This window comes from Salvelinus sp. IW2-2015, linkage group LG7 (genome assembly GCF_002910315.2).
Source record: "Salvelinus sp. IW2-2015 linkage group LG7, ASM291031v2, whole genome shotgun sequence".
NCBI classification, from domain to species: domain Eukaryota; kingdom Metazoa; phylum Chordata; class Actinopteri; order Salmoniformes; family Salmonidae; genus Salvelinus; species Salvelinus sp. IW2-2015.
Genome location: NC_036847.1, coordinates 21,332,938 through 21,359,880, shown reverse-complemented (window position 1 = coordinate 21,359,880; position 26,943 = coordinate 21,332,938). Strand labels below are relative to the sequence as shown.

The window sequence follows — 26,943 nt, the reverse complement described above, 5'->3', positions numbered from 1 at the left end:
GTCAAATGATCACAAGAACGGTGAGCAAAAATCCCAGACCACACGGGGGGACCTAGTGAATGACCTGCAGAGAGCTGGGACAAAGTAACAAAGCCTTCCATCAGTAACACACTACGCCGCCAGGGACTCAAACTGCAGTGCCAGACGTGTCCCCTGCTTAAGCCAGTACATGTCCAGGCCTGTCTGAAGTTTGCTAGAGAGCATTTGGATGATCCAGAAGAAGATTGGGAGAATGTCATATGGTCAGATGAAACCAAAATATAACTTTTTTGGTAAAAACTAACTCGTCGTGTTTGGAGGACAAAGAATGCTGAGTTGCATCCAAAAAACACCATACCTACTGTGAAGCATGGGGGTGGAAACATCATGCTTTGGGGCTGTTTTTCTGGCAAAGGGACCAGGACGACTGATCCATGGAAAGGACAGAATGAATGGGCCATGTATCGTGAGATTTTGAGTGAAAACCTCCTTCCATAGCAAGGGCATTGAAGATGAAAACGTGGCTGGGTCTTTTTCAGCATGACAATGATCCCAACACACACCGCCCGGGCAACGAAGGAGTGGCTTCGTAAGAAGCATTTCAAGGTCCTGGAGTGGCCTAGCCAGTCTCCCAGATCTCAACCCCATAGAAAATCTTTGGAGGGAGTTGAAAGTCCGTGTTGCCCAAGCAAAGAGCAGCCCCAGAACATCACTGCTCTAGAGGAGATCTGCATGGAGGAATGGGCCAAAATACCAGCAACAGTGTGCTGTGCGAAGAGTGTGTGCTGTGCGAACAGTGTGAAGACTTACAGAAAACGTTTGACCTCTGTCATTGCCAACAAAGGGTATATAACAAAGTATTGATAAACTTTTGTTATTGACCAAATACTTATTTTCCACCATAATTTGCAAATAAATTAATAAAAAATCCTACAATGTGATTTTCTGGATTTTCTTTCCTCATTTTGTCTGTCATAGTTGAAGTGTACCTATGATGAAAATTACTGGCCTCTCTCATCTTTTTAAGTGGGAGAACTTGCACAATTGGTGGCTGACTAAATACTTTTTTGCCCCACTGTATATTTATTTTTATTTCACCTTTATTTAACCAGGTAGGCCTGTTGAGAACATGTTCTCATTTACAACTGCGACATGGCCAAGATAAAGCAAAGCAGTGTGACAAAACAACAACACAGAGTTACACATAAATAAATGTACAGTCAATAACACAATAGAAAATCTATGTACAGTGTGTAGAAGAGTAAGGAGGTAAGGCAATAAATAGGCCATGGAGGCGAAATAATTACAATTTAGCATTAACACTGGAGTGATAGATGTGCAAATMATGATGTGCAAGTAAAGATACTGGGCTGCGAAAGAGCAAGAGGATAAGTAACAATATGGGGATGAGGTAGTTGGGTGTGCTATTTACAGATGGGCTGTGTACCGTGATTGGTAAGCTGCTTTGACAGCTGATGCTTAAAGTTAGAGAGGGAGATGTAAGACTCCAGCTTTGGTGATTTTTGCAATTCGTCCCAGTCATTGGCAGCAGAGAACCAGAAGGAAAGGCGGCCAAAGGAAGTGTTGGCTTTGGGGGTGACCAGTGAAATATACCTGCTGGAGCGTGTGCTACGGGTGGGTGTTGCTATGGTGACCAGTGAGCTGAGATAAGGCGGGGCTTTATCTAGCATAGACTTATAGATGACCTGGAGCGAGGGGGTTTGGCGACGAATATGTAGTGAGGGCCAGCCAATAAGAGCATGCAGGTCGCAGTGGTGGGTAGTATATGGGGCTTTGGTGACAAAACGGATGGCACTGTGATAGACTACATCCAATTTGCTGAGTAGAGTGTTGGAGGCTATTTTGTAAATGACATCGCCAAAGTCAAGGATCYGTAGGATATTCAGTTTTACGAGGGTATGTTTGGCAGCATGAGTGAAGGAGGCTTTGTTGCGAAATAGGAAGTAGATTCTAGATTTAATTTTGGATTGGAGATGCTTAATGTGAATCTGGAAGGAGAGTTTACAGTCTAACCAGATACCTAGATATTTGTAGTTGTCCACATATTCTATGTCAGAACCGTCCAGAGTAGTGATGCTAGTCGGGCGGGAGGGTGCGGGCAGCAATCGGTTGAAGAGCATGCACTTAGTTTTACTTGCATTTAAAAGCAGTTGGAGGCCTCGGAAGGAGTGTTGTATGGCACTGAAGCTCGTTTGGAGGTTTGTTAGCACAGTGTCCAAAGAAGGGCCAGAWGTATACAGAATAGTGTCGTCTGCGTAGAGGTGGATCAGAGAATCACCAGCAGCGAGAGCGACATCATTGAAATATACAGAGAAAAGAGTCGGCCCGAGAATTTAACCACGTGGCACCCCCATAGAGACTGCCAGAGGTCCAGACAACAGGCCTTCCGATTTGACACACTGAACTCTTCTGAGAAGTAGTTGGTGAACCAGGCGAGGCAGTCATTTGAGAAGCCAAGGCTATTGAGTCTGCCGATAAGAATGCAGTGATTGACAGAGTCAAGCCTTGGCCAGGTCGATGAAGACGGCTGCACAGTACACTCTTTTATCGATGGCGGTTATGATATTGTTTAGGACCTTGAGCGTGGCTGAGGTGCACCCATGATCAGCACGGAAACCAGATTGCATAGTGGAGAAGGTATGGTGGGATTCAAAATGGTCGGTGATCTGTTTGTTAACTTGGCTTTCGAAGATTTTAGAAAGGCAGGGCAGAATGGATATAGGTCTATAACAGTTTGCGTCTAGAGTGTCTCCCCCTTGACCGCGGATGACCGCGGCAGCTTTCCAATCTTTGAGGATCTCAGACGATACGAAAGAGAGGTTGAATAGGCTAGTAATAGGAGTTGAAGCCTGCGCTACGGGCACACTGCCCCACAGTCTGTAAGTATTCTCATTGGCTTCAGTTTAGCACCTGTGTCCGTCTCTGTCTACTGCCACACATCAGATCCGACACCAACCCTTTTTCTCCATCATATCTCCTTAAACATTCCTACATACATCCATGCAAGCTAGAGCCCCTCAGAAGGGCATCTGTCCATTTTGATGGACAGGTTTTTTCCCTTCATCCTTTATGCATAATCACATCCAGCATATGCCTGATTTTCTGCTGTAGATTGAGTTGTTGCGTGTGGCCAGTGGAGGAGAAGAGAGAGATGCTGGAAAAAGCTACTATCTACCTGCCTGATGATTTAAACTGTTCGACACATACTTCAGTCTGAGACTACCATCGTTGAAGTCGTTTGTGGTGATGTCAAAATGAAGGGTGTTGTATAAAACAAAGTCATCAGCGATTGGATCATCTCTAACAAATCAAAGTAGCAAAGCCAATGACGAATTTTCAAAACGCTGCTTTACCCACTTGAATTCTGGCTCTGGTGAAGAAACTAACGTCCGTGGGCGTGGCGTAGCTGTTGGCCGAATCAAGGAGTTTGGTTTGCCTGGCTACCCAGTCTGGGGTCTTCAGTTTCCAGGCATTTGAGATGAGCTTGCCTCTGTGTGGACATGTGAGAAACAGGGATTTACAAATATGTGTGCATACTACGAGTAGTCGCGTGCAGCGTTTGGGCAACCCTGTGGCCACAACAGCTGCTTGCCCCTCCGTCCCTCGCCCCACCCCCCTTAACCAGAGTGCAGAGCATGACATAACCCCTCCTATTCCTCGCTCCGCCAGCCCAGCGAGCACATTACATGCCAGAGGTCACTAGTCTCTCCTCGTTAGCATCTCAGCCAGTAGCTCTACAGTACATAGTCGGACTGCAGCACGTTTCTTCTCTTCTGGAATTGGAACATTCTAATGTGAGTGTGATTGGCATCACAACAGTGCAGAAGTTAGGCCTAATCTCCAATGTTCCTGGAGAAAAAGCACTTTAATCTGAGTGTGTTTGACACGCACTGGAGTCTAGATTAAGATGAAGGCCCATTTATCATGCAATTTTTATTTTTTATTATTATTATTATATTTTTTTAACTAGGCAAGTCAGTTAAGAACAAATTCTTATTTTCAATGACTGCCTAGGAACAGTGGGTTAATTTAAAGCTGCCTTGTTCAGGGGCAGAACGACAGATTTTTACCTTGTCAACTCGAGGATTCGATCTTGCTACCTTTCGGTTACTAGTCGAACGCTCTAACCACTAGGCTACCTGCCGCCTATTGTGCAATCTACCACTGTCGTTCACACAGGATTCATACTGTGTACTATCCTGGATTACATCATAGTGTACTAATCCTTCTCTTGATTGTAGCTGCCWTCAGTCAACTCCGCAATGTGGATGACCAGGACAGGAGTGTATGTGTGGCCATCTACTTTCTTATGTTAGCATTTGAACAGCTGTTGGTTTGCAGGCTCACGTGGACCCCTGTGCAGTAGGCTAGTGTGGAGTGAAGGAGGCGTCACAGGGAAGGTCTGATTCATGCTGCTCACCCTACGCTTTGCTCTGCTGCTGCCCGGAGAGGCCAGCCGTGGCTAATATGATCAGATGTTGTCAGACTCAAAGCCACGGAACGAACCACACTGGCCACACCACTGAGACAGAGAGGAGGGGATCCTCTGGAGTCTCAGACTTCATTGGTGATGATGTGGTTTTTGGTGTCTTAAAACTAGACACTGATCATGTGTTCATGATATGGCAAATCTTTCTCTCTTTTTGCCGTAAATCTTGAGGAAGTCTTGGTTTTTGCAGGTAGAATTCAATCGGCCATAATCCGAGCAGTTAGCCAGCACACATAGAGGTTGAAGCTGGTTTCTATTTGGATATTGTTATTGCAGATTTTTCCAGGTTGTGCAAGTAAACCTGTATACCCAAGGCTATAAAACATGTTCCTCTGAAGTAGCCTGCATCTAACAGTTGAGAGTTGAATCTATTAAAAAGCTTGTGATGACAAAACAGTTGATGGTGCGTCACAGATGCGAGACGCCATGCTCCTGCAGCAAACGGGGAGAGAAACAGAGACGGAGAGAGAAACAAAGATCCAAACCTTAATTTAGACCAAAAACACAGAGAATAAGCAGGAAGGAACAATTAGTCAAATCCCAAACCTTAACTGACAAAACCCTAGCAGACTTGTGGTTTATTTCCCTAACAGAGGCTTTTTGTTTTATAGTGTTCTTCTGCTCCGTGGTCTTTGTGTTTGTTGAGTGCAGCTCACACAGGGTCAGACCAAGCAACTCTCAGCCGGCCTCTCTCTCAGCCGGCCTCTCTCTCAGCCGGCCTCTCTCTCAGCCGGCCTCTCTCTCAGCCGGCCTCTCTCTCAGCCGGCCTCTCTCTCAGCCGGCCSCTCTCTCAGCCGGCCCCTCTCTCAGCCGGCCCCTCTCTCAGCCGGCCCCTCTCTCAGCCGGCCCCTCTCTCAGCCGGCCCCTCTCTCAGCCGGCCCCTCTCTCAGCCGGCCCCTCTCTCAGCCGGCCCCTCTCTCAGCCGGCCCCTCTCTCAGCCGGCCTCTCTCTCCCCCGTCTTTCCAGAAAGGCAGGTGTTGTTTGGTATTCCCTCGGATTGTAATTTTTTATTTCTCCTCCTTTCTTTCAGCTCAAGCTGTAACCTGTTTTTGCCAGTGTAGTAAGACCTGTCTCTCTCTCTCTCAGTACCTTGAACAATACAGGAGTAGTTACCTACTGATCTTTGTGTTAGTCAGAGGGGAGGGGCCAACACTTGTCCTGGGTGCCCTGTAACCTCCCCCTACCCCCTGTCTCCATGATCCTGCCTCTGATGACAGAATAAAGACTCAGCTGGCACCTCCTCCTCCAGGGAGCAACCCAACCTAGCACACAGTGTGTGGGTATTCTCCTGCCAGCTGTCGGCTGCTCCTAGGTGTCTGTGGCATGACTGGCACTCAGAGCATGTTGCAGACTGGCATTGTTGCCACACCCTGGTACACAATTGTTGTTGACTGGCACAGAGTGGCTAGCCTTGGGGGAGGTTATGGTTGGTCTCTTACGACAGTTATTCATTCATTACCTTTAGGTTTGTACTGTGTTTACAAACTGTCAAACCTGTATGTTGCACACAGCATACTGCTAGTGTTGTCAGCCACTTGAGTTGACACTGGAATGTCCTGTGTGTTAGCTAGTGTTCCTAGTCTGCCCTTCTAGGAATATGACCTCGCATCAAATTGCCTTTGTGATGAATGTGAGAGAGAATATAGTGTCATTACATATAAATTGTTCTGAGTTGGATATGCATTGGTTATTAAGACCATTATTTTGTCTCCGCTGATGTATCAGGCTGTATTGTACGCCCTCTTCTGGCTGCTGGTGGTAGTACTTGGTAATAAAAAGTAAGGAATGGAGATTTGAACACAGGTCCACTTTACTGAATATGCTGCTGACATAGGCTAGATATGACGTTTGTGATTATGTTACAATGTGAACATATGTCTGATCCTCTCCCAAAGTATTCTGATATTCTCTCCATATGATATAGAGATTACATTTGGCTACAGAATATGCTGCAACTCACTCAGCATCAACTTTATTGCTTGTGTTGTGGGTGCTTTTTGAGTGTAAAAGCTGTGTTTGTAATGCTATTGATTTAATGTTGTTCTAGTGAACATATAGTTTTGATCCCTGCTCTCTGCGCTTGGAGAATCTCTATTTAAAAAATGTATATATATTCCATCCATTTCACTCATAGGCTGTATCCCTGTGCAGTCAGAACTTTGACCTCAGGATTGCCATCATCTCTGTTACTAGACAAGCCAGTTCCTCAGCCGCTGTTCTGCTCTCAGGACCATAGATTGTATTGACGTARGAGCCGTGTCCCTCTAGCACTATCTTGCTGGGTCAACCTGGTAACGAATGCATCCCCTGCATGTGAAGCACTGCATTGATCACACTCACTACACTTGTCTGTCACCACACCACTCAAGTCTCTCACACTGGCTGTCACCCCTATCTCTGTCTGCACGAAGCAGTTACTTAAACAACCAAGCAACACATTACATATTGTCATCACAGAAGTGTCTTTCCTAAATATGGTGGCCTTTACTAAATGTCAACAGATTGTCCTTTCGTCACATTTACAGCAGGCCATGCCCTATAAGAAGCAGGTGTTAGACAGTTCTACTCAACAGGGACTGTTCCCAGTCATGACTTCAGTCCCCACCCCCCAGCATTCTCCCAGCATCCCTTTCTCTCAGCTAGCCAGCGCTTTCCTTGGGCCTCGTCATCCTGAGTGGTGCTCTTCAGTGACCTTTAGACATATTGGCTAATATGGTGGTTGCTAAGCACTGATTGGCTCAACCTACGTGACACAATCATGAGTCCTCAATCACTGCTTTCTGGAAGCTGGACCATGACTCACTTAATGCTCCCTTCCTTCTTTCCTCCCTTCTTCCCAATATCCACCCCCCACCTCTTTCTCTACTTCCTCTATGTGGATGCTCACCCCCTGCCTCCCATCCCTCCACCTTTCCTTTCTGGTCCCCCTTCCTCCCCCCTCCAACAGAACAATGACAACGAGACCCCTCTCCACTGTGCCGCCCAGTATGGCCACACCCAGGTGGTGCATCTGCTGCTGGAGGAACTGACCGACCCCACCATGAGGAACAACAAGTTTGAGACGCCGCTGGACCTGGCGGCGCTCTACGGCCGGCTAGAGGTGGTCAAGCTGCTGCTCACCGCCCACCCCAACCTGCTCAGCTGCAACACCAAGAAACACACGCCGCTGCACCTGGCCTCACGTAACGGACACCTGGCCGTGGTAGAGGTGCTGCTGGATGCTGGCATGGACATCAACTATGAGGTGAGGACTGAGGAGAACACTGGGTCTGTTGTCTCTCCTGCCTGTTCAATGATCAGGTTCAATGTGTTGTTGTGAGGGCGTAGTTATGTGGATATATAGAGACTGAATGTGTCCATAATGTTATGTTGTGTACACACCATTGCAGCATTTAGGCCTACAAACTCATAGGCTCTTGACTCAAACCTCTTGAGCTCTTTATTTAGACTAAAGAACCAGTATTTTATTTTATTTAACCTTTATTTAACCAGGAAAGGCCCATTGAGACCCAGAGTCTCTTTTTCAAGGGAGACCTGGCCAAGAAGGCAGCAACWATCAATACATTACATAATTACAATATACATCAACACAACATGATCCAGCATAAAAAAGCATTTACATTCCTCCGTAACAGAGTTTCCCATCAATATTTGACTGTTTAAGGGGGCTTTTGGCCCTCTCCTCTTCCTMTACCAGACTGTGCCATCCATCAGTCGTGTCCTACCTCCACTTCCCTCATCTCTGCTCTGTAGCAGGTCTGGGCCACCAAGAATCCTTCAGGTCTTGCTTCCTGCAGTTTCCATTAGCATGGCGCTGCGAGCTGGAAAATAATCTACTTTGATTCCTCAACCAAATAATTCTCCATAGCAAAACACACAGGGGTGGTGGCCGGCAGGGGATAAATAACCGAAGCCAAACTTCTATTTCACGCTGATCAAACCTGTCCTGTGTGTTCAGGAAGTATCCTGCTGGTTTAGCTTTAAGCAGTATGCCCTAGCTGACCAAGATGAGAGGAATCAGAATCAAAGCTTTGTGGCGGTCTAGATAGCAGGTCTTCACCTGTTCCTCTCAGCAGGGAGGGTTTGGGTTAGAGATCTGACCTCTGCTGTTKTGTATGTTGCTGCCCTGGAGTCTACTCTGATGTCATGTTTTGTTATTGCTCAGCCACAGCATTGTTTTGATTATGGTCTGTTTGTTGTCTCTCTGCAGACGGAGAAGGGCAGTGCCCTCCATGAAGCGMCTCTCTTTGGGAAAACTGACGTGGTGCAGAAACTTCTGAGGGAAGGTCAGACACTGACGCCTCCATTTAGTCAACATGCTTATAAGATACATCACGTTTCTACCCACTGAATAATGCAGATATAACCCCCTGCTCGTTTCTCTCTCCTCCCCTAATCCCCTGCTCTGTCCTCTGTGTATCTTCCCTGTCCTGCTCCAGGGGTTAATGTCAACATGGTGGACAACAAGGGCCTGACTGCGCTGGACACTGTCAGAGAGATGCCCTCTCAGACGAGCCGGCAGATAGCAGCTCTAATTCTGGGTAAGAAATACAGACATAAATGGTTCCCTATGGGATTATAAAGAAAGATGACCTTACCTACCACAAACTGATTTCCCAAAATGTTTTTTCGGACTAATGAAATTATTTGAATGACCTTTTCTTCCTTATCTCTCTGCAGGTCATATGTCAGGAAATCCCCCTGTTTTGGATTTGCCTCCTCCCCCTCTCCCTCCACCTAATGAGAGCCCTAGTCCGAGGAAAAAAGGTATGTCGTATCTATACAGAAAACCTAAAGTTAAGTGAGCCCTTAGAGGATATGGTGTTAACACGTAACCACCAGCCAAGGCTCTCTACCTGTGTGATGCTGTGCATTGCTACCTGTATTTGTATGAGTATCAATATGTGTGTTAAAATGTGTGTGTTGTAGGTGAGATGGAGGTGGTGAGTGCACTGCTCTCGGGGCTGGCCCCGGGGCCTGAGGAAGAGAGCCCGTATGAGGCTCTGTTTGAGGCCACCTCCTGTCACTCTCTAGACAGCCTGGCCAGCGGGAAGTCCTCCGACAGGGACTCTGGACGGCCTGACAGTGAAGCCGGAAAGGTTGGTCTGGAACTCTGCCTTCCACCACAGAAACACACAACATGTGACTCAGGAGGTTTGCGTGGCTGGGCATCTAAAATATTTTATCTCCACTAGAGGGCAATAGTTCTCTGCATTTAATTGTTGTTGAGTAGACTGGKTTTAGCAATTATGACAGCATATCTCTTTAACACTAGAAAAGTCTGAGACAATGACGAGTCTTTTTTCACGTTAACATTCTAACAGTCTAATAAATACGTTTCATATAATAATTTGGTTGTGTTTATGAAAGTCTTAGGTAACATTACACTACGAAAGAAAATGTATTTCAAAGTACACAGTAGCATTTCCATTAGTTTATGTAACTGTAGGCTATATGTACAAATGAAAACCACTAAAACTCCACAATTCAAGTGTTAAAATCCATTAAATWAAAAAAATCTGAAAGATTATTCATTTGTTAAGGAACATTATGAAACTAAGAAAATGCATTTTAAAATAACAGAATGGCATATTTTGAGTTTAAATATATTACTGTGCTTTGAATGTTGCGAGTGCATGTAGGGAGTTTATGGACTRGCCATCATTCTGCCAAAAATGCTCGAGGGGGTGTGGTATATGGCCAATATAACACGGCTAATGGCTGTTCTTAGGCAGAATGCAACGCGGAGTGCCTGGATGCAGCCCTTATCCGTGGTATATTGGCCATGTACCACAACCCCCTGAGGTGCCGTATTGCTGTTATAAATTGTTACCAACGTAATTAGAACAGTAAACGAAGTCATTTTGCATAACACAGCTTTCCACCAATCAGCAACCAGGAGTCAAACTACCCCATTTATAATTTGAAATAATAGAGCTCAAGGGTTCATTTCTAAGAGTGATTTGGAAACTGCAGAATCTGCTAGACATCAAAACGTCTTACCTGCTTGTGACCTTGTAGAAGTTTGAAAAAGTAACTTTTTGGCACTCCGTTTCCCTGCCCCGTTCATCAGATTCTTCATATATTGATACTATTCTCACCCATCTGTCTATTGTCAATGTAATCTTGTCTTAAGCTAACTCTTAAGCTAGTTATATGTGTGAAATTAGTTTCGATATACACTCACCGGCCAGTGTATTAGGTACACCACCCCATTCACAAAAATGGATCGCTCCTACAGACAGTGAATAACATGGCCGTGGCTTGCTATATAAATTAGGCAGACAGGCATCGAAGCATTCAGTTACTGTTCGATTGAACATTTGAATGGGAAAAACGAGTGACCTAAGCAACTTTGAGCGTGGTATGATAGTCGTTGCCAGGTACGTGACTTTGAGCGTGGTATGATAGTCGAGTCCAGGTACGTGACTTTGAGCGTGGTATGATAGTCGTTGCCAGGTACGTGATTTTGAGCGTGGTATGATCGTCGAGTCCAGGTACGTGACTGAGCGTGGTATGATCGTCGTTGCCAGGTACGTGACTTTGAGCGTGGTATGATAGTCGTTGCCAGGTACGTGACTTGAGCGTGGTATGATAGTCATTGCCAGGTACGTCGACTTTGAATCTGGTATGATAGTCGATTGCCAGGTACGTGACTTTGAGCGTGGTATGATCGTCGTCCAGGTACGTGACTGAGCGTGGTATGTCGTCGTTGCCAGGTACGTGACTTTGAGCGTGGTATGATAGTCGTTGCCAGGTACGTGACTTTGAGCGTGGTATGATAGTCGTTGCAGGTAGTGACTTTGAGTGGTATGATAGTCGTTCCAGGTACGTGACTTTGAGCGTGGTATGATCAGTCGTTGCCAGGTACGTGACTTTGAGCGTGGTAATGATAAGTCGTTGCCAGGTTACGTGACTTTGAGCGTGGTATGATCGTCGTTGCCAGGTACGTGACTTTGAGCGTGGTATGATAGTCGTTGCCAGGTACGTGACTTTTAGCGTGGTATGATCGTCGAGTCCAGGCGTGCCGGATCCAGTATCTCAGAAACGGCCTTGACAAACAAAAAAACAAACAGCCAGCGGCAGTCCTGTGGGTGAAAATAGCTTGTTGATGGGAGAAGTCCAAGGAGAATGGCAAGAATGGTGCAAGCTAACAGGCTGACCACAAACAGACAAATAGCTGTGCAGTAGAACAGTGGTGTGCAGAACAGTATCTTAGAACGCACATCTCGTAGGTCCTTGTCACGGATGGGTTATTGCAGCAGACGACCACACCGGGTTCCACTCCTATCAGCTAAAATCAAGAAGAAGCGGCTCCGGTGGGCATGTGATCACCAACACTGGACAACTGAGGAGTGGAAACACCTGCAACATGACAGCCAGTTCAGTTTACTTGTGTGGCCAATGCAGAGCCCAGACCTGGTCAGTCCCCAGACCTGGTCAGTCCCCAGACCTGGTCAGTCCCCAGACCTGGTCAGTCCCCAGACCTCAACCCACTAGAGCCTCTTTGGGACGAGATGGAACGGGCTGTTCACAGCTTGAATGTACCTCCGTCCAATCTGCAGCAACTACGTGATGCCATCACGGCTGCGTGGAGGCAAAGGGGTGTCCGACCCAGTACTAGATGGTTGTACCCAATAAACTGGCCGGTGACTGTAGTTTTGATGGGCCATTATCAGCTACGCAGGCTGACTGCCAGTGAACGAGGGTAGCTAGAAAAAAACGACATGTCCTCTTAAAACGGCTTATAAAACAAATTCTGCTTTTGATATCAAGATGAAAATAATTACAGTGTGTTATATAGACTTATTTAGGAAAAGTCAAGGACGTGGGCGGGGGGAGGACATGAATAAAATGTATAATTAGAAAAGTACATTAGTTTTGCATCCACATGACACYCTCTCAGCTTTTCTAGTGTTAAAGCAAAGATCTATGTTTGAATTCAAGGCTCCAGTTCAACCGACCTTCTACAGTACTTCAAGATATGTGTCAAGCTAATGTCTGAGCACAGTCAGTGATTTCCTTCTCTGTTTGTCAATTACAGAAAGACCGGCTGGCTCACCAATCCCAACCTGCCCCAGGCCATGTAGAGGAGCTTAGCTCAGAGGTCAGAATCTATGGTCATTAAAGCTCTGTTTTGAAGGACCATGTTGTAATGGTTGGGTTAAATGCGGAAGACTCATTCGGTTGAAGGCATTCAGTTGTGCAACTGACTAGGTATCCCCCTTTCCCTTTCCTTTCCATTACTTTTGGCCAAAGCAATCAATTAGTTCCTGCTAGTTTTGTGTGTAAGGAACGAGCTAAGGACTGTGTGGATAACCGTAAGATCTAGTACAACCGTGAGAGGGCACTGTGGAGTAACTCCTCACTGTAGGAGTCCTCAGCGTCACAGGACAGTCTGAGATGAATGCTCCACAAGCCTAACAGAGGTGGTATGGGTGTTCTGTACTGTGCTGACCCTGTCTCCCATCTCTCCCTCACAGGCCCTATTCACTAACAGCAGCATCGATGAGAGGGGGGAGACAGAGGAGGAGGATCACACGTATGAACTGCTGCTGTCTGCCCAGACCAAAGTCCCCCAGTCCGCACTGGACCCCCCATCCCAGAAAGGTACACACTTACAGGGAGGACAAGGGGTGTAGAAAGTGATTTGGATTAAGGATGATATTCAAATCCCTTCATGATTGCTAATTGATGGAAAATGATGTGTGATAAAACACTGCTCCCTCAGCCTGAAGAATAAGGAGCACTTTCAACCTCTCCCCCACTCCACCCACATGCCCCCTCCCTGGTGCTTTGCAAAGTGTGACCCCTCATTCCTAGCAGCTTTACACCAGGGATGGAATGGAGAAGGGGTCAGTTTTCCAACCGCTCCCTAAACCCATCCTGCTTCCACTCTGTCTGGTTGTAACCCTTTACCCAAATACAGCTAAGGTTTAACCTCGACAGCATCAGTAGGAGAGAGCTTGGAATATGCTAATGTGTGGTATCCTACTCAGGATGGTCATAGGAGAGGACTCATTCCTTAGCTTTGGCTTTTGATTGACAGTGCCTTTCATTGGATTAAATGCGATTTAATTAACAGCACATTGGAGTCCCTGTCTGTTGATATGAATGTTTTTAAACTGTACCCCAGGCTTTCTGTTCTGTCACATTCCTAATAAATGAATTGTGTGTCACTATACAGTGTCATAGAAATTAATGTGGAGAGTCTGATTGCTGATGTAATCACTTCCCCTTTTATTTTGATGAATGACTAGATGTCCAGTCCTTGACTTGCGTTCCTCCGTTATGTTGTTAAGATGTTTGAGGAAGTCTTTGCTGGCTGCTTAATTGTCTGCTCTTCTTTCTGTTTTAAGTGTCTGTCTGAGTGTCTGTCTGGCCATTGTRTCCAATACTACCCACAATACCATGTGCATAAAACATGAGCTTTATGATACTTCCCTTTCRAATTCACTTTGCATAATATCATCCCTGGCAGTCTTGAGATTGAATAGAAATGAAATATGATAATTGTACTACCTTACTCATGATGACCTAACTAACTACTGTCTATCCTGTCTCCCCAGATGGGAACGCTACAGTCAAACAGTCTTCCAACAGTCTCCTACCTCAGGTATGACCTGCATCTCCTCTCCTTTCCTCCTCTCATCCCTCCATCTCTCCCCTCATCCCACCATGGCTGCCATGCTGCCTGTCATCTGACTCATCTGTGCTCTGGAACGCTGTGTGATGAATAAGATGTTATTTACCACTAGTAGCTACATATCAGGGCATCATGTTGCCTAGCAGTTGGAGCGTTGAGCCAGTAACAGAAAAGCCGTTAATGGGAAAAATCTGCCGATGTGCCCTTGAGCAAGGCACTTAACCCTAATTGATAATGGCAGACCCTGGCCGTGACCCCACACTTTAAGGGCGTCTCAGGGAGAGTAGGATATGCAAAAAACACATTTCCAATTCATAATTATGATAGTGATCTTTTCTCCTGTGTCACACACTGCTTACACAGAGAAAGACATGGACAAAGAGCAAAGTAAAAGGTCCCTYGGCTCCTCCACGTTCTGCTTTGACATGAAATCGAACCATGGCGTCTGATTTTTTTTTTCCTAAACATTTTTTTTTTCACCATGGTACTGCTCCATCCTGCGAGGATAAATATCTTACATACAMGTACTTCATCAGGAAATATGTCTCCCTGACTGAGGTCCTCTGTCAATCTCTGTGTCTCTGTTTAGTGACTTTGTAGCCAACCCTGGCCACCGGGACTCCTGGAGATTTACAGCCTCTCCCCTCACTCCTCTCCTCCCTCTCTCCGCCTCTCTTTCCTCTCCATCTCTTTTAATTCCCCTTCTCCTATCCCTGTCTCATCGAATGTAACTGGAGGGCCCTATAAAGCTGTCTTTTCTATTTATTATCCTATCATATCTATTTATACTGCCTTTTTATTATACAGTTAGCTGCCACAGGGTTTTATTTGCGTTGCTCTCCCCCCTCCTCCCATAAACTCATCTCAAATCTTTTTTTTTTTCTGAGGTTCTTATTTGGAACAACTGTCCCTTTGCTGCCTAATATTTTTTTTAAATGAGTGTGTGGCTGACTGGCTCGCTGGCTGACTGACTGGTGTCCTCTGTGTTCTAATCAGCAGCCAGCCATCTGAGGCTATCATTCATATTAGGAATGATGATGCAACGTGGCAACAATCACTGGGATGCTTTCTTCATTTAATATCATAGTGTGGGGCTAATTCGGGCTGTGCTAATCGTCTGCTATGCTGTGATGGCAGCAGTGAGTGTGGTGGTGGTTTTAGTTGGGATTGACAGCTGTTAGTGTGCTCATCTCTCCCCTGGTCTCCTCCAGCAGCAGAAGCCCACTGCCCCTAGTGACCTCAGACCACCAGGCGAGACGGGCAACACTCTAAAGCTCCCTGGATCTCCTGTGGTTGGGCCTGGACGGACGGGACTCCGCTCCACTGGCGGTGAGTTCCACCCTCCACATGCTCTACCTACTGGATGGCAGTCCCTGGTGGGAGAGATGTGCTTGTTTCTAAGCTCCACATTGACCATAGATGCAGTAAAGGGCAATGTTCCCTCTAAGCTGCGCGCGTGCGTGGGCACACAGCTCCCACGGGACTGCCAAGCAGAAGAAATATCAGCCTGCAGAGAAGCACGAGATTGAACTTCACTTAACTTTCTAGTTTTCCCCCTTAGTTAACACTATCAACGTGTKCGTCTACTGTGGGAATTGCCAATATAAGCCAACTTCAATGCAACATACCGAAACAAAACGGACTATGCAAGACGAACTATGCAAGAGATTTTCTTGTAGGAACCGGAGTAGGATTCTATTGCATTGACAGGCAAGACTCAGCCCATACTATACAGACCAGTGCAGCATAACCAATCAGAGCTGCAGTATACCTACAGTGGGGAGAACAAGTATTTGATACACTGCCGATTTTGCAGGTTTTCCTACTTACAAAGCATGTAGAGGTCTGTAATGTTTTATCATAGGTACACTTCAACTGTGAGAGACAGAATCTAAAACAAAAATCCAGAAAATCACATTGTATGATTTTAAAATAATTAATTTGCATTTTATTGCATGACATAAGTATTTGATCACCTACCAACCAGTAAGAATTCCGGCTCTCACAGACCTGTTAGTTTTTCTTTAAGAAGCCCTCCTGTTCTCCACTCATTACCTGTATTAACTGCACCCGTTTGAACTTGTTACCTGTATAAAAGACAACTGTCCACACACTCAATCAAACAGACCCCAACCTCTCCACAATGGCCAAGACCAGAGAGCTGTGTAAGGACATCAGGGATAAAATTGTAGACCTGCACAAGGCTGGGATGGGCTACAGGACCATAGGCAAGCAGCTTGGTGAGAAGGCAACAACTGTTGGCGCAATTATTAGAAAATGGAAGAAGTTCAAGATGACGGTCAATCACCCTCGGTCTGGGGCTCCATGCAAGATTTCACCTCGTGGGGCATCAATGATCATGAGGAAGGTGAGGGATCAGCCCAGAACTACACGGCAGGACCTGGTCAATGACCTGAAGAGAGCTGGGACCACAGTCTCAAAGAAAACCATTAGTAACACACTACGCCGTCATGGATTAAAATCCTGCAGCGCACGCAAGGTCCCCCTGCTTAAGCCAGTGCATGTCCAGGCCTGTCTGAAGTTTGCCAATGACCATCTGGATGATCCAGAGGAGGAATGGGAGAAGGTCATGTGGTCTGATGAGACAAAAATAGAGCTTATTGGTCTAACTCCACTCGCCGTGTTTGGAGGAAGAAGAAGTATGAGTACAACCCCAAGAACACCATCCCAACCGTGAAGCATGGAGGTGGAAACATCATTCTTTGGGGATGCTTTTCTGCAAAGGGGACAGGACGACTGCACCGTATTGAGGGGAGGATGGATGGGGCCATGTATCGCGAGATCTTGGCCAACAACCTCCTTCCCTCAGTAAGAGCATTGAAGATGGGTCGTGGCTGGGTCTTCCAGCATGACAACGACACGAAACACACAGCCATGGCAACTAAGGAGTGGCTCCGTAAGAAGCATCTCAAGGTCCTGGAGTGGCCTAGCCAGTCTCCAGACCTGAACCCAATAGAAAATCTTTGGAGGGAGCTGAAAGTCCGTATTGCCCAGCGACAGCCCCGAAACCTGAAGGATCTGGAGAAGYTCTGTAMGGAGGAGTGGGCCAAAATCCCTGCTGCAGTGTGTGCAAACCTYGTCAAGAACTACAGGAAACGTATGATCTCTGTKATTGCAAACAAAGGTRTCTGTACCAAATATTAAGTTCTGCTTTTCTGATGTATCAAATACTTATGTCATGCAATAAAATGCAAATTAATTACGTAAAAATCATACAATGTGATTTTCTGGATTTTTGTTTTAGATTCCGTCTCTCATAGTTGAAGTGTACCTATGATAAAAATTACAGACCTCTACATGCTTTGTAAGTAGGAAAACCTGCAAAATCGGCAGTGTATCAAATACTTGTTCTCCCCACTGTATATGCAAATAGTCCATTGCCATATATGGATCTGTGCCATTCCTTTGAATTGGACTGTGTTTGCACCATAAGTGGTGYTGAGTAGATGTGTTTGTTTTGAGATCAAAGCGAGTACCAAAGTGTTTTCTTGCATAAAACAACACATTTTCAGTCACCTCCTTGTCTGAATGACAAGTGGATAAACAGGTTAATGTCAAACCCTGCATAAGTCTCACGGAATGTAGGCCTACATTAAATACCACATATTGGCTCCTACTGTAGGCTGAATGATAGAACAGCTATTTCCATGTTAAAATGTAATGGGATAAATTTTCTCCATTATTTTTGATAGTGGGCCACTATGATAGGCCTACGTTATGATCAAATAGCCACGGTAGCCTACTGTTATAACTGTAACTTAAAGCGTGTACAGCCTAAGTGTTCAGAATATACGCGCACCAGAAGTTGCACAGAATTTTCACAATGTTCAAGTTTGCGCTCAGCAGACCTGAAATTTGCTCAGTGCTGAAAAAATTGGAAATGCCATGGAAACGTGTGGAGGAAAGATGCCATTGGGGAAAGATCCCGAATGTCCTCATTGCCCCCCAGAAAAATTAACCTACATTTAGGCTGTTGTTTATATGTGTATTTCACACTATGTTGAGGTAAAAATTGGAGGATAATACTGTATGGATGTCAACCCCAATACATGTTCATGTTATTTTCACCAATCAACTGCATTACATTTAAAAACGACTTTGACTACCAGCACCCATTTCGCTAGGCTATCAGTTTATACGAACACCAGTTACCATTTAGCAGTCACTTCTTCTAAACCTGAAAAGGGACAACTTCTAAGTCTTTTGCAGCGAAAACACATTGTGGGCCTTTTACAACACAAAAATCATGATGGATTTGACAAACATCCGTATTATTAGATCAGATTTGTTAAATGTGCTCCAATCCAACATCCTCCTATCCCCATGGTCCCAGATGTCTCACTGCTATACTCTAGTTACAGCTACTGGGTCATGAGCAGCTCTGTGCTCTTCTCTGACTCTGAGGAGCCAAAGGAGACAGGACATTTGCTTGAGTAACACGGCAGACTTGGCCAAACATAACCCGTGCATGTCGCTGTAACTGTAATGTAAGAAATGCATTAGCATCTGACTGCAGAGTGAGATTGCTAGGGTTGGATTAGTGCTGCCTGGGAATGTATGATTGGCATTCTAGAGGCTCAGCAGCTCTGGGTCTGGATTAGGCTTGTTTAGATCAGGCTGAATTGACATTCTCTGGCAAGCCAGCTGAAGAAAACGAATCTGGTTTGTTACATGGAACAGAATTCTTGGTCAAATTTGACCACACACTGTATTATTATCTAAGAACCCCCAGCCTACAGTAGTACAGTAATACACCACTAGAAATGCAACCTTGTACACTTTATGCATTGGTTGGAGATTGGACAATCTTTATCTTATCCTCTTCCATCTTGCTGTCTAGTTCTTTGTTTATCTTGCTGCGTTTGCCCGTTCTCTCATACAGCACCATAGCAGGCTCATGCATATCCAAGCAGGGCATAATCATGCAAACACAGACACACAGCGACACATAGCTAAGCATGCTGTGTCTGTGATAGATGTGTGCTGTTTGGGGACTGTGTCTGTGATAGAGATGTGTGCTGTTTGGGGACTCTAATATAAACAGGTATGCCCAGTCCCTCTCCATTACCATCTGAAAGCAGCTGCCTCTCAGGGATTGGGATTAGGGCCCTGCTCACACTCCCTGCTACTCTTAACCCCTGCCCCGTCACATCTCTCCCCCATCGAGGCTGTGTGTGTGTGTGTGATGGAGACATGCCTTGTCAGCAGCAGCAGAGAGGAGGCAGAGCACCTGTCACACACTGCCTTCCTCAGAAGGAAGGAATCACAGAGGATGCCCAACAGATTCCACATGCCTCCTGTTTCACAGGCATCTAACCATACAGTGCACTACACTCACGCACAGTCAATTGGGTGCAGAAGAGATTTCACATACTGAATAGTGATAAAGTTATCTGCCATAGACATAATATCTTATGACTATCAGGTTATGTGGCCTTGGCCAGAGTGAACTCATACAGGAGAGGCTAGCATCACTAGATAGATGATAGCCTGCTAAATTCTCAGTGCATATCTATTTGCTAGCTTGACTGTAGTGAGAACCACAGCTGTGTTTAGTGGTTTCTGCCTGCTGTGGGGACCTGTGGAGAGTGGAGCACACTGCCCATCCTGGCCTTGCACTTGGCCAATAGTGAATGACTAGAATTGGGATGTTCTCGAGCCCCCAAACAGACTAATCAATGTATGTGTCAGTTTAACATCAACAATGTCCATTACAAAGTGCTGTCCTTCTCAGTCTCTATCACATATACACAGGTTCCCCAATAACGTATAACATCAATTGAATAATTTTGACTTTTCAATTAAGATTGAGGTCAGAATCTCAATAGTTTTGCGCCTGTAGTTTTAAATGTCATTCTAACACATGACATACAGAGCTAAAAATGCTCTCCAGTCTGAGTACAGAAAAGCAATTTCCCCAGGGGCTGTAAATAACTTGGCCTACATACTGTCTCTCTGTGACATCAATGCAACAGTAACTGTAGAATTAACATGACATCACTGCTCACAAAGCCACCAAATGAAACACACACACACACACACACACACACACACACACACACACACACACACACACGTGTGTTCTCTAACCAGTGACATCATCCCTCCATAAAAGCAGTGTAAATATCCATATGTCTCTCATTGGGTTACTGAGTATCTCAGTGTTTCCAGCCCCGGTCGGACCGTTGAATCATGGGTGTTGTAGTCTGGGTCCAGTTGGTTTAACACACTAGGGGATTGTTGAAGGGAGCCATAGCGATTCGCTCATTGGTCATTCACACTCTACAGCTGCCAAGGACAGGGTGGGTGTTTGGCTGTGGTCTCTCCATATGTTTATACACACACACATATACACACACACYCACATATCTTTCCAAATTGAGTAGTAGGCAGCTGAGCGTAGATGGGCACAGGGCGTTGGTACTCTGCCTCACTGCAAATGGCCTGTAAGCTAAACAGTGCATAGAGCATAGTGTACCAGCTCCTACCAAGCTGACATACACGGTGGAGTAACTGTTACTGTTTCCCCTGGACCGATATTAATCTCTAACAGAGCTCTTTTTAGAGTTGAATATATTGTTTTGAGAGCTGTTTGAATGACTGAATGGTATTGGCAACCCTATGTCCTGTTGAGAGAGAGCTTCATTAGAATGCTTGGAGTAACTGCAGTCTTTTTGTAGCTGTCTTCTGCCCTGAAGGACAAACTAAAACACACTGAAGGGGCCACTGCCCCGCTGTGACGTCACTGACACTGTCCCAGTTTCCCTGTCACCAAAACACACGACCCTCTCACCGGAATTGGCAATGAGGACACACACACACAGACACACAACAACACACACACACACACACACACACACACACACACACACACAACACACACACACCACACACACACACCACACACACACACACAACAGGGCAGCACGACACAACAGCCCCCCTACCCAATTTCACACACACACACACCACACACACACCACACACACAACACACACACACACACCACACACACAACCACACACACACACACACACACACACCACACACACACAACACACACACACACACACACACACACAGGGCAGCACGACACAACAGCCCCCCTACCCAATTTCACCACAACACCACACACCAGCACACACACACACACACACACACACACACACACACACACACACACACACACACACACACATTAACCATGTGTCAGAAGCCTAATTATCAGGATTGTGGGAGTCAGACAGGGTGGATGGAGTGATCCCAGAGTTACAATCCCAGAGATGCAGTCAGCGGCTAGTGAGTTGGGACAGGCAGGCAGAGAGCTCACACAGCTACAGCTCTACATAGCTTTGGTTTACACAGCTCCGGCTCAGAGAGGAGTACAAGAAGGGAGGGACAGAGGGGGAGCTTGACAGGCAGAAGGGGAACAGAGGCACAACCTGGCTCAACTCTCATCCGGTGGTCGATTTGATGGTGGAAAAACAGGCTTGGGTGTCAGTGTCTCCTTCGAGGGGGAGAGAAAGAGGGCCTGTTGTTTTGAGGGGAAACGCATATTGTTTTCAACTGGATCGGCTGTACAGGATCTGTAAGCAGGGATTGTTTTCATGCTATAGCTCGAAGCATAAGAAGTAAGTTTCTGTTTGTTCTTGTGTTTCTGTCTGTGTCCAAATGTGTTTTTTTGTGCGTGCGTGCGTGCGTGCGTGCGTGCGCACAGATGGTGCCGTATGCTTGTTGTCTTGCTCCCATCCGGTTTCTTCCTTTGCTGATTTCCTGTGGGGATTCCTCAGTGCTGTATCATTTCTGTGGAACCTGACCTCAAACAGGGGCTGCTGCTGGTTATCTCAAAGGGAGTGAGACACACACAGAGACAGGCAGGGTTGGAGGAGTGGGAAAAAAATGGCAGAGCATTGAGTAATGTAACAAACTTCCAGAGAGATGGCTGCAAGCTGGGATTGGAATTATCTGTCTTCCAGTGCTTCGGACAGCATTCTGTAGGTCCGTCTCTCCTTCTCTCTCATGCCCAAACAAACACAGATCTGTTTCTGGGGCTGTGGGGGCGGTGTTATTAGTCATGCTAGATATCTACCTTCAGTCTCAGTCCAGCCTCCTGCCTGCCTTGACTCACTACTCCTTACTCATTACTCCCTGCTCTTTAGTCTCTCCCCCTAACTCTTCTGGTCTCCTCTCATCTCTACAGATAACTCCCTGCTCTTTAGTCTCTCCTCCTAACTCTCCTGGTCTCCTCTCATCTCTACAGATAACTCCCTGCTCTTTAGTCTCTCCTCCTAACTCTCCTGGTCTCCTCTCATCTCTGCAGATAACTCCCTACTCGGCCAGGACCTAGTCGCAGTACCTGAAGTGTTCACAGGCCTCTTGCACGGCTCCTCGCCTGTCTTTGACTGTCAGGTGGAGCCCCTCAGCAGGCTGCCAGGTGGGGTACTGACACAGTCCAGCCAAGGCCAACAGCCAGCGCCAGCTCCAACGGTCCCCACCAAAACAACAGAAGCTCCGCTTCTGCCTCCTCCAAACATCAACATGGCTGCCATCCTGACAGACTGTGACCCCAAAGCCATTTATGCCACAGTGTCTAAGGGGGTGCCCAGGGACAGAGACAGAGACAGGATGAGGGACTTTGGGTCTAGGGCTGTGCCTGCTGGCAGGATGCATCCCCCTGGGGACCTGAAGCTGGCCCGCAGCCTCTCCAAGTCGGACTCGGACCTGCTGGTATCGCCGCCTAGCGAGGAGGAGGGAGGGCTGGGCAGCCGGAGTGAGTCCGTCTCCAACTGCAGTGCAGCCAAGAAGCGGCTGGAGAAGTCGCCCTCTTTCGCCTCTGAATGGGACGAGGTAAGACCCTTGCTTCACTGTTCCGTTGGACTTATGTTATAATATGGTGTTCTGTATTCATAGTTTATACACTCACCTGGGTGAGTTCTCAGGGATGACTTCTATACCATCACCATATAGTGTTACAGGTGAAAGGACACTACATGGTCACATTATAGCCCTCCTCATGGAGCTGTTGTCTAGTTATCGAGGGGTTTGCCTGTACAGTAGAATGACATCATGGAGCTGTTGTCTAGTTATCGAGGGGTTAAGCTGTACAGTAGAATGACATCATGGAGCTGAGAGACTCGGGAACATTAGGCCTGCATGAGTGAGATCCACACACACCCCTCTCTTTAGCCAGGTTTTCTCATTCATATCTGCCGTTTTTCTGCCCCTAAGCTCTGTATTAACCCTGCTGAAATAGGAGCCTAACCCGGTCTATCACTGCAGTGAGAAGATAATATTCAAAATTGTATATATCCAGCCATTCAGAACTGAAATACCCTGTCTGAGGGGGCGATAACAAAGAATAAAGAGCCAGGGAGAGGAGAGAGAGAGAGATTAGAAGTGACGGAAAGATGGGGATAAAAAGTGAGGAGGAGCTGAAAAAGTAACAGGATAGATAGGCCTAGACAAATAGTTGGAAAGTGAGACGAGGAGAGCGGAGGAGAAGGCCATTGAGTTACAGCTCTATCCTCCCTTCAGGACTGACCCCGCCTCCTCAGGTTGCCATGGTGTTACACTCCAACCTAATCTGAGCTCCCCTGGAGATGGGCAACTGTTTTTAGGGTTGCCTTGAACACACACACTTTTTATTCAGTATTCTAAAATAGAGCCATTTGGAATAAGTGTTATCCGCAACATGCGTGTAACTGCACCATTATGGTATTTTGAGATGCAATCTGCATGGATTGTTAGATCCACTTTAAATCTTCCACTATTTACATCCTTTGTCTGCGAACTGGCAGTGTAATGACTCCACATGACTCGATTCCCCTATTATGTCTGTGGCAGAATCAGCCATGATACATTTGTGATGCCGAGCAGAGGGAGTCAGCCAGGTGCTCAAGTAACAGGCTCTCCACAGTGACCAGATCGCGTTGCTCTGCGGTCAGTCAGTGTACCTTTACACAACCCTATACCAACAGGCACTGGGAGTCGTGATAACGGGAAAGATGGGGGTCGATATCCTGGTTTCTCTTCTCTGTGGTTAGTATGCAGGTGGCCAGAGCAGAGCCTGCCTGTGTGCCCGACCTTGAGGGTCCTACACAGAAGTATGCTTTTAGATGACACCTCTCCCTGACCTCTCCAAGAGGGGTGGTGGAGCAGGAGAGAATTGTATTTTTGTTCCATCAGCCAAAATAATTGATAATCAACCCAGAGTAGAATCTTTTGTGCTCCACCTTCACCTCAGCTGAGAGGAACGACAACAAGAGCTAGGCTATGGCTGTATCCAAATTAGCACTTTATTCCCTATATAGTGCAATACTTTTGGCCAAGGCTCTGTATAGGCCTAGGGAATAGGGTGTCACTTCAGACACATAGCTCAGACTCAGTCCCAGTAGTATAGTTGTGATGACAGCTGTAGAGAGGAAGTGGAGGGACAGTCAGTGAGTGTGACACGCACCACCACTCAAGGAACTGAACCACAGATCATTATCTCAATAGCCTGTTTATTTGAGCCATTGATGCCTCTCCTCAACACACTCAGCTATTTTATCTACAAAAGGCTATTACATTCAATGCAAAGGGAATGTATTTATTTATATACCATTTATTGGCATGGGAAACATGTTTATATTGCTAAAGCAAGTGGAATAGATAATAAACAATCAAATTAACAGCGAAAAGTTTTAAAATAATAGAGACATTTCAAATGTTATATTATTGTCTATGTGCAGTGTTATAACAATGTGCAAATAGTTGAAGTACGAAAGGGAAAACAAATACCACTCTGTGGTATTCCATCTGTGGTATTCCATCTGTCGTATTGTGTTGCTGTCCTGGGGCTCTGTGGGGTSTGTTTGTGTTCGTGAACAGAGCCCCAGGACCAGCTTGCTGAGGGAGCTCTTCTCCAGGTTCATCTTTCTGTAGGTGAGGGCTTTGTTATGGAAGGTTTGGGAATCGCTGATCTTTTAGGTGATTGTCTTTTCTGGATTTTGATAATTAGCTGGTATCGTCCCAATTCTGCTCTGCATTCATTATTTGGTGTTTCTCTGTTGTACACAGAGCATGTTTTTCCAGAATTCCACATGCAGAGTCTCAATTTGGCGTTTGTCCCATTTTGTGAATTCTTGGTTGTTGAGCGGTCCCCAGACCTCACAACTGTCGAGGGGTCCCCAGACCTCACAACTGTCGAGGGCAATGGGTTCTACAACTGATTCTATCATTTTTGTTTGTTGCCAGATCCTAATTGGGATGTTGGATTTTATGTTCCTTTTGATGGCATAGGCCCTTCTTGCCTTGTCTCTCAGATTGTTCACAGCTTTGTGGAAGTTACCTGTGGCGCTGATGTTTAGGCTGAGGTAGGTATAGTTTTTTTGTGTTCTCTAGGGCAACGGGTGTCTAGGTGGAATTTGTATTTGTTGTCCTGGCAACTGGACCTTTTTTGGAACACCATTCATTTTGTCTTACTGAGATTCACTGTCAAGGCCCAGGTCGGACAGAATCTGTGCAGAAGATCAACGTGCTAATGTAGGCCCTCCTTGTTTGGAGATGAAAGCAGCAGATCTTCATCTAACAGTAGACATTTGACCTCAGATTCTAGTTGGGTGAGACTGGGTGCCTGCAGACTGTTCTAGTGCCCTCGCCAATTTGTTGATATATACTGTATGTTGAAGAGGCTGCGGCTCAAGCTACATCCCTGTCTCACCCCACGACACTGAGGAATGAAATCTGCATTTTCTGCCCATTTTTAACTGCACCACTTGTTATTTGTGTACATGGATTTAAGGTTTTTCCTCAGCACCACTTTCCATCAATGTATATAGCAGGCAGATCCTTATTCCAAATAGAGTCAAAAGCTTTTTTGAAATCAACAAAGCATGAGAAGACTTTGCATTTGTTTTGTTTGTTTGTTAATTAGGGTGTGCAGGGTGAAATATGTGGTCTGCCGTACAGAAATGTGTTAATAAAGCCAATTTGACATTTGCTCAGGAAATGTACGTGTCTGCTGTTACTGCAGAGGATTTTCCCAAGGTTGCTGTTGATCTCATGGTCAAATWTCTCTCCGCTTTTTGGGATTTGGGTGATCAGCCAGATCTGAGCATGATGTTAAAGAGRTTAAGTATAGCCAATTGGAATTTGTGGTCTGTATATTTTAGTTCAATTTGGATACCATCAACTAGGGATGCACCGATATTACATTTTTGGCCGATACCCATATTTAAAGTTTGAGCAGCCTTTTAAGCATTCTAGTACAGTGAAGTAGCGGTCCTTGTACCTAGCATTGAGCATGGTGGCGACACAGTAGAGGCTCAGAGAAAATGCCATGGAATCGCTTGTTCACAGTCTCTAGTAGAGTACATTTCCAAGTTAACCCAACGGTCTGTGTRGYCAGTTTTGTTGAGCAGGCGTTTCAATGACATGACAGAGGGTATCACGTCTGCTGCAGACGCAGTTGAGCTTATTTCTCCAGTCAGATGTTTGAATGGAGCTAGGAGTGTTCATGTTTACAAGTTTCAAACATGTTCTCAAATGCCATTGAAATGGCAGCAGCGTTATGAGAACCAGCACATTCTTGAGCATGCAATACGGCTTTCCTCAGTAGGAAATCCTCGTGGACCCACTGTGCTGTCAGACTAATAATGCTCATGGGGCTGACATCGCTGGTCCACATGTCCGTCGTGAAGCTAATAGCAGTGACGCCCATAGCAAGTAACGTTAGCTCATGGATGTGAGTTTCAGAAATACTGASAAATACTGAGTAACTCCGGTAGGGCAACATATGATAAATAGC

At 46.0% G+C, this 26,943-nt stretch overlaps 1 protein-coding gene across 7 annotated transcripts in view; it reads left to right on the top strand.

Annotated features, from left to right (window-relative positions):
* The window catches only part of LOC111966582 (ankyrin repeat and SAM domain-containing protein 1A), a 118,541-nt gene that overhangs the window by 45,053 nt on the left and 46,545 nt on the right, over positions 1-26,943 (top strand). For all 7 annotated transcript variants that reach the window (XM_070444539.1, XM_070444537.1, XM_070444536.1 and 4 more), the window contains 10 exons: positions 7,437-7,733; positions 8,700-8,775; positions 8,929-9,030; positions 9,170-9,256; positions 9,419-9,588; positions 12,534-12,596; positions 12,973-13,099; positions 14,059-14,105; positions 15,347-15,464; positions 22,477-23,003. In XM_070444539.1, coding sequence (XP_070300640.1) covers positions 7,437-7,733; positions 8,700-8,775; positions 8,929-9,030; positions 9,170-9,256; positions 9,419-9,588; positions 12,534-12,596; positions 12,973-13,099; positions 14,059-14,105; positions 15,347-15,464; positions 22,477-23,003 — 1,614 coding nt within the window. The remainder of the gene's footprint in view (positions 1-7,436; positions 7,734-8,699; positions 8,776-8,928; positions 9,031-9,169; positions 9,257-9,418; positions 9,589-12,533; positions 12,597-12,972; positions 13,100-14,058; positions 14,106-15,346; positions 15,465-22,476; positions 23,004-26,943) is intronic.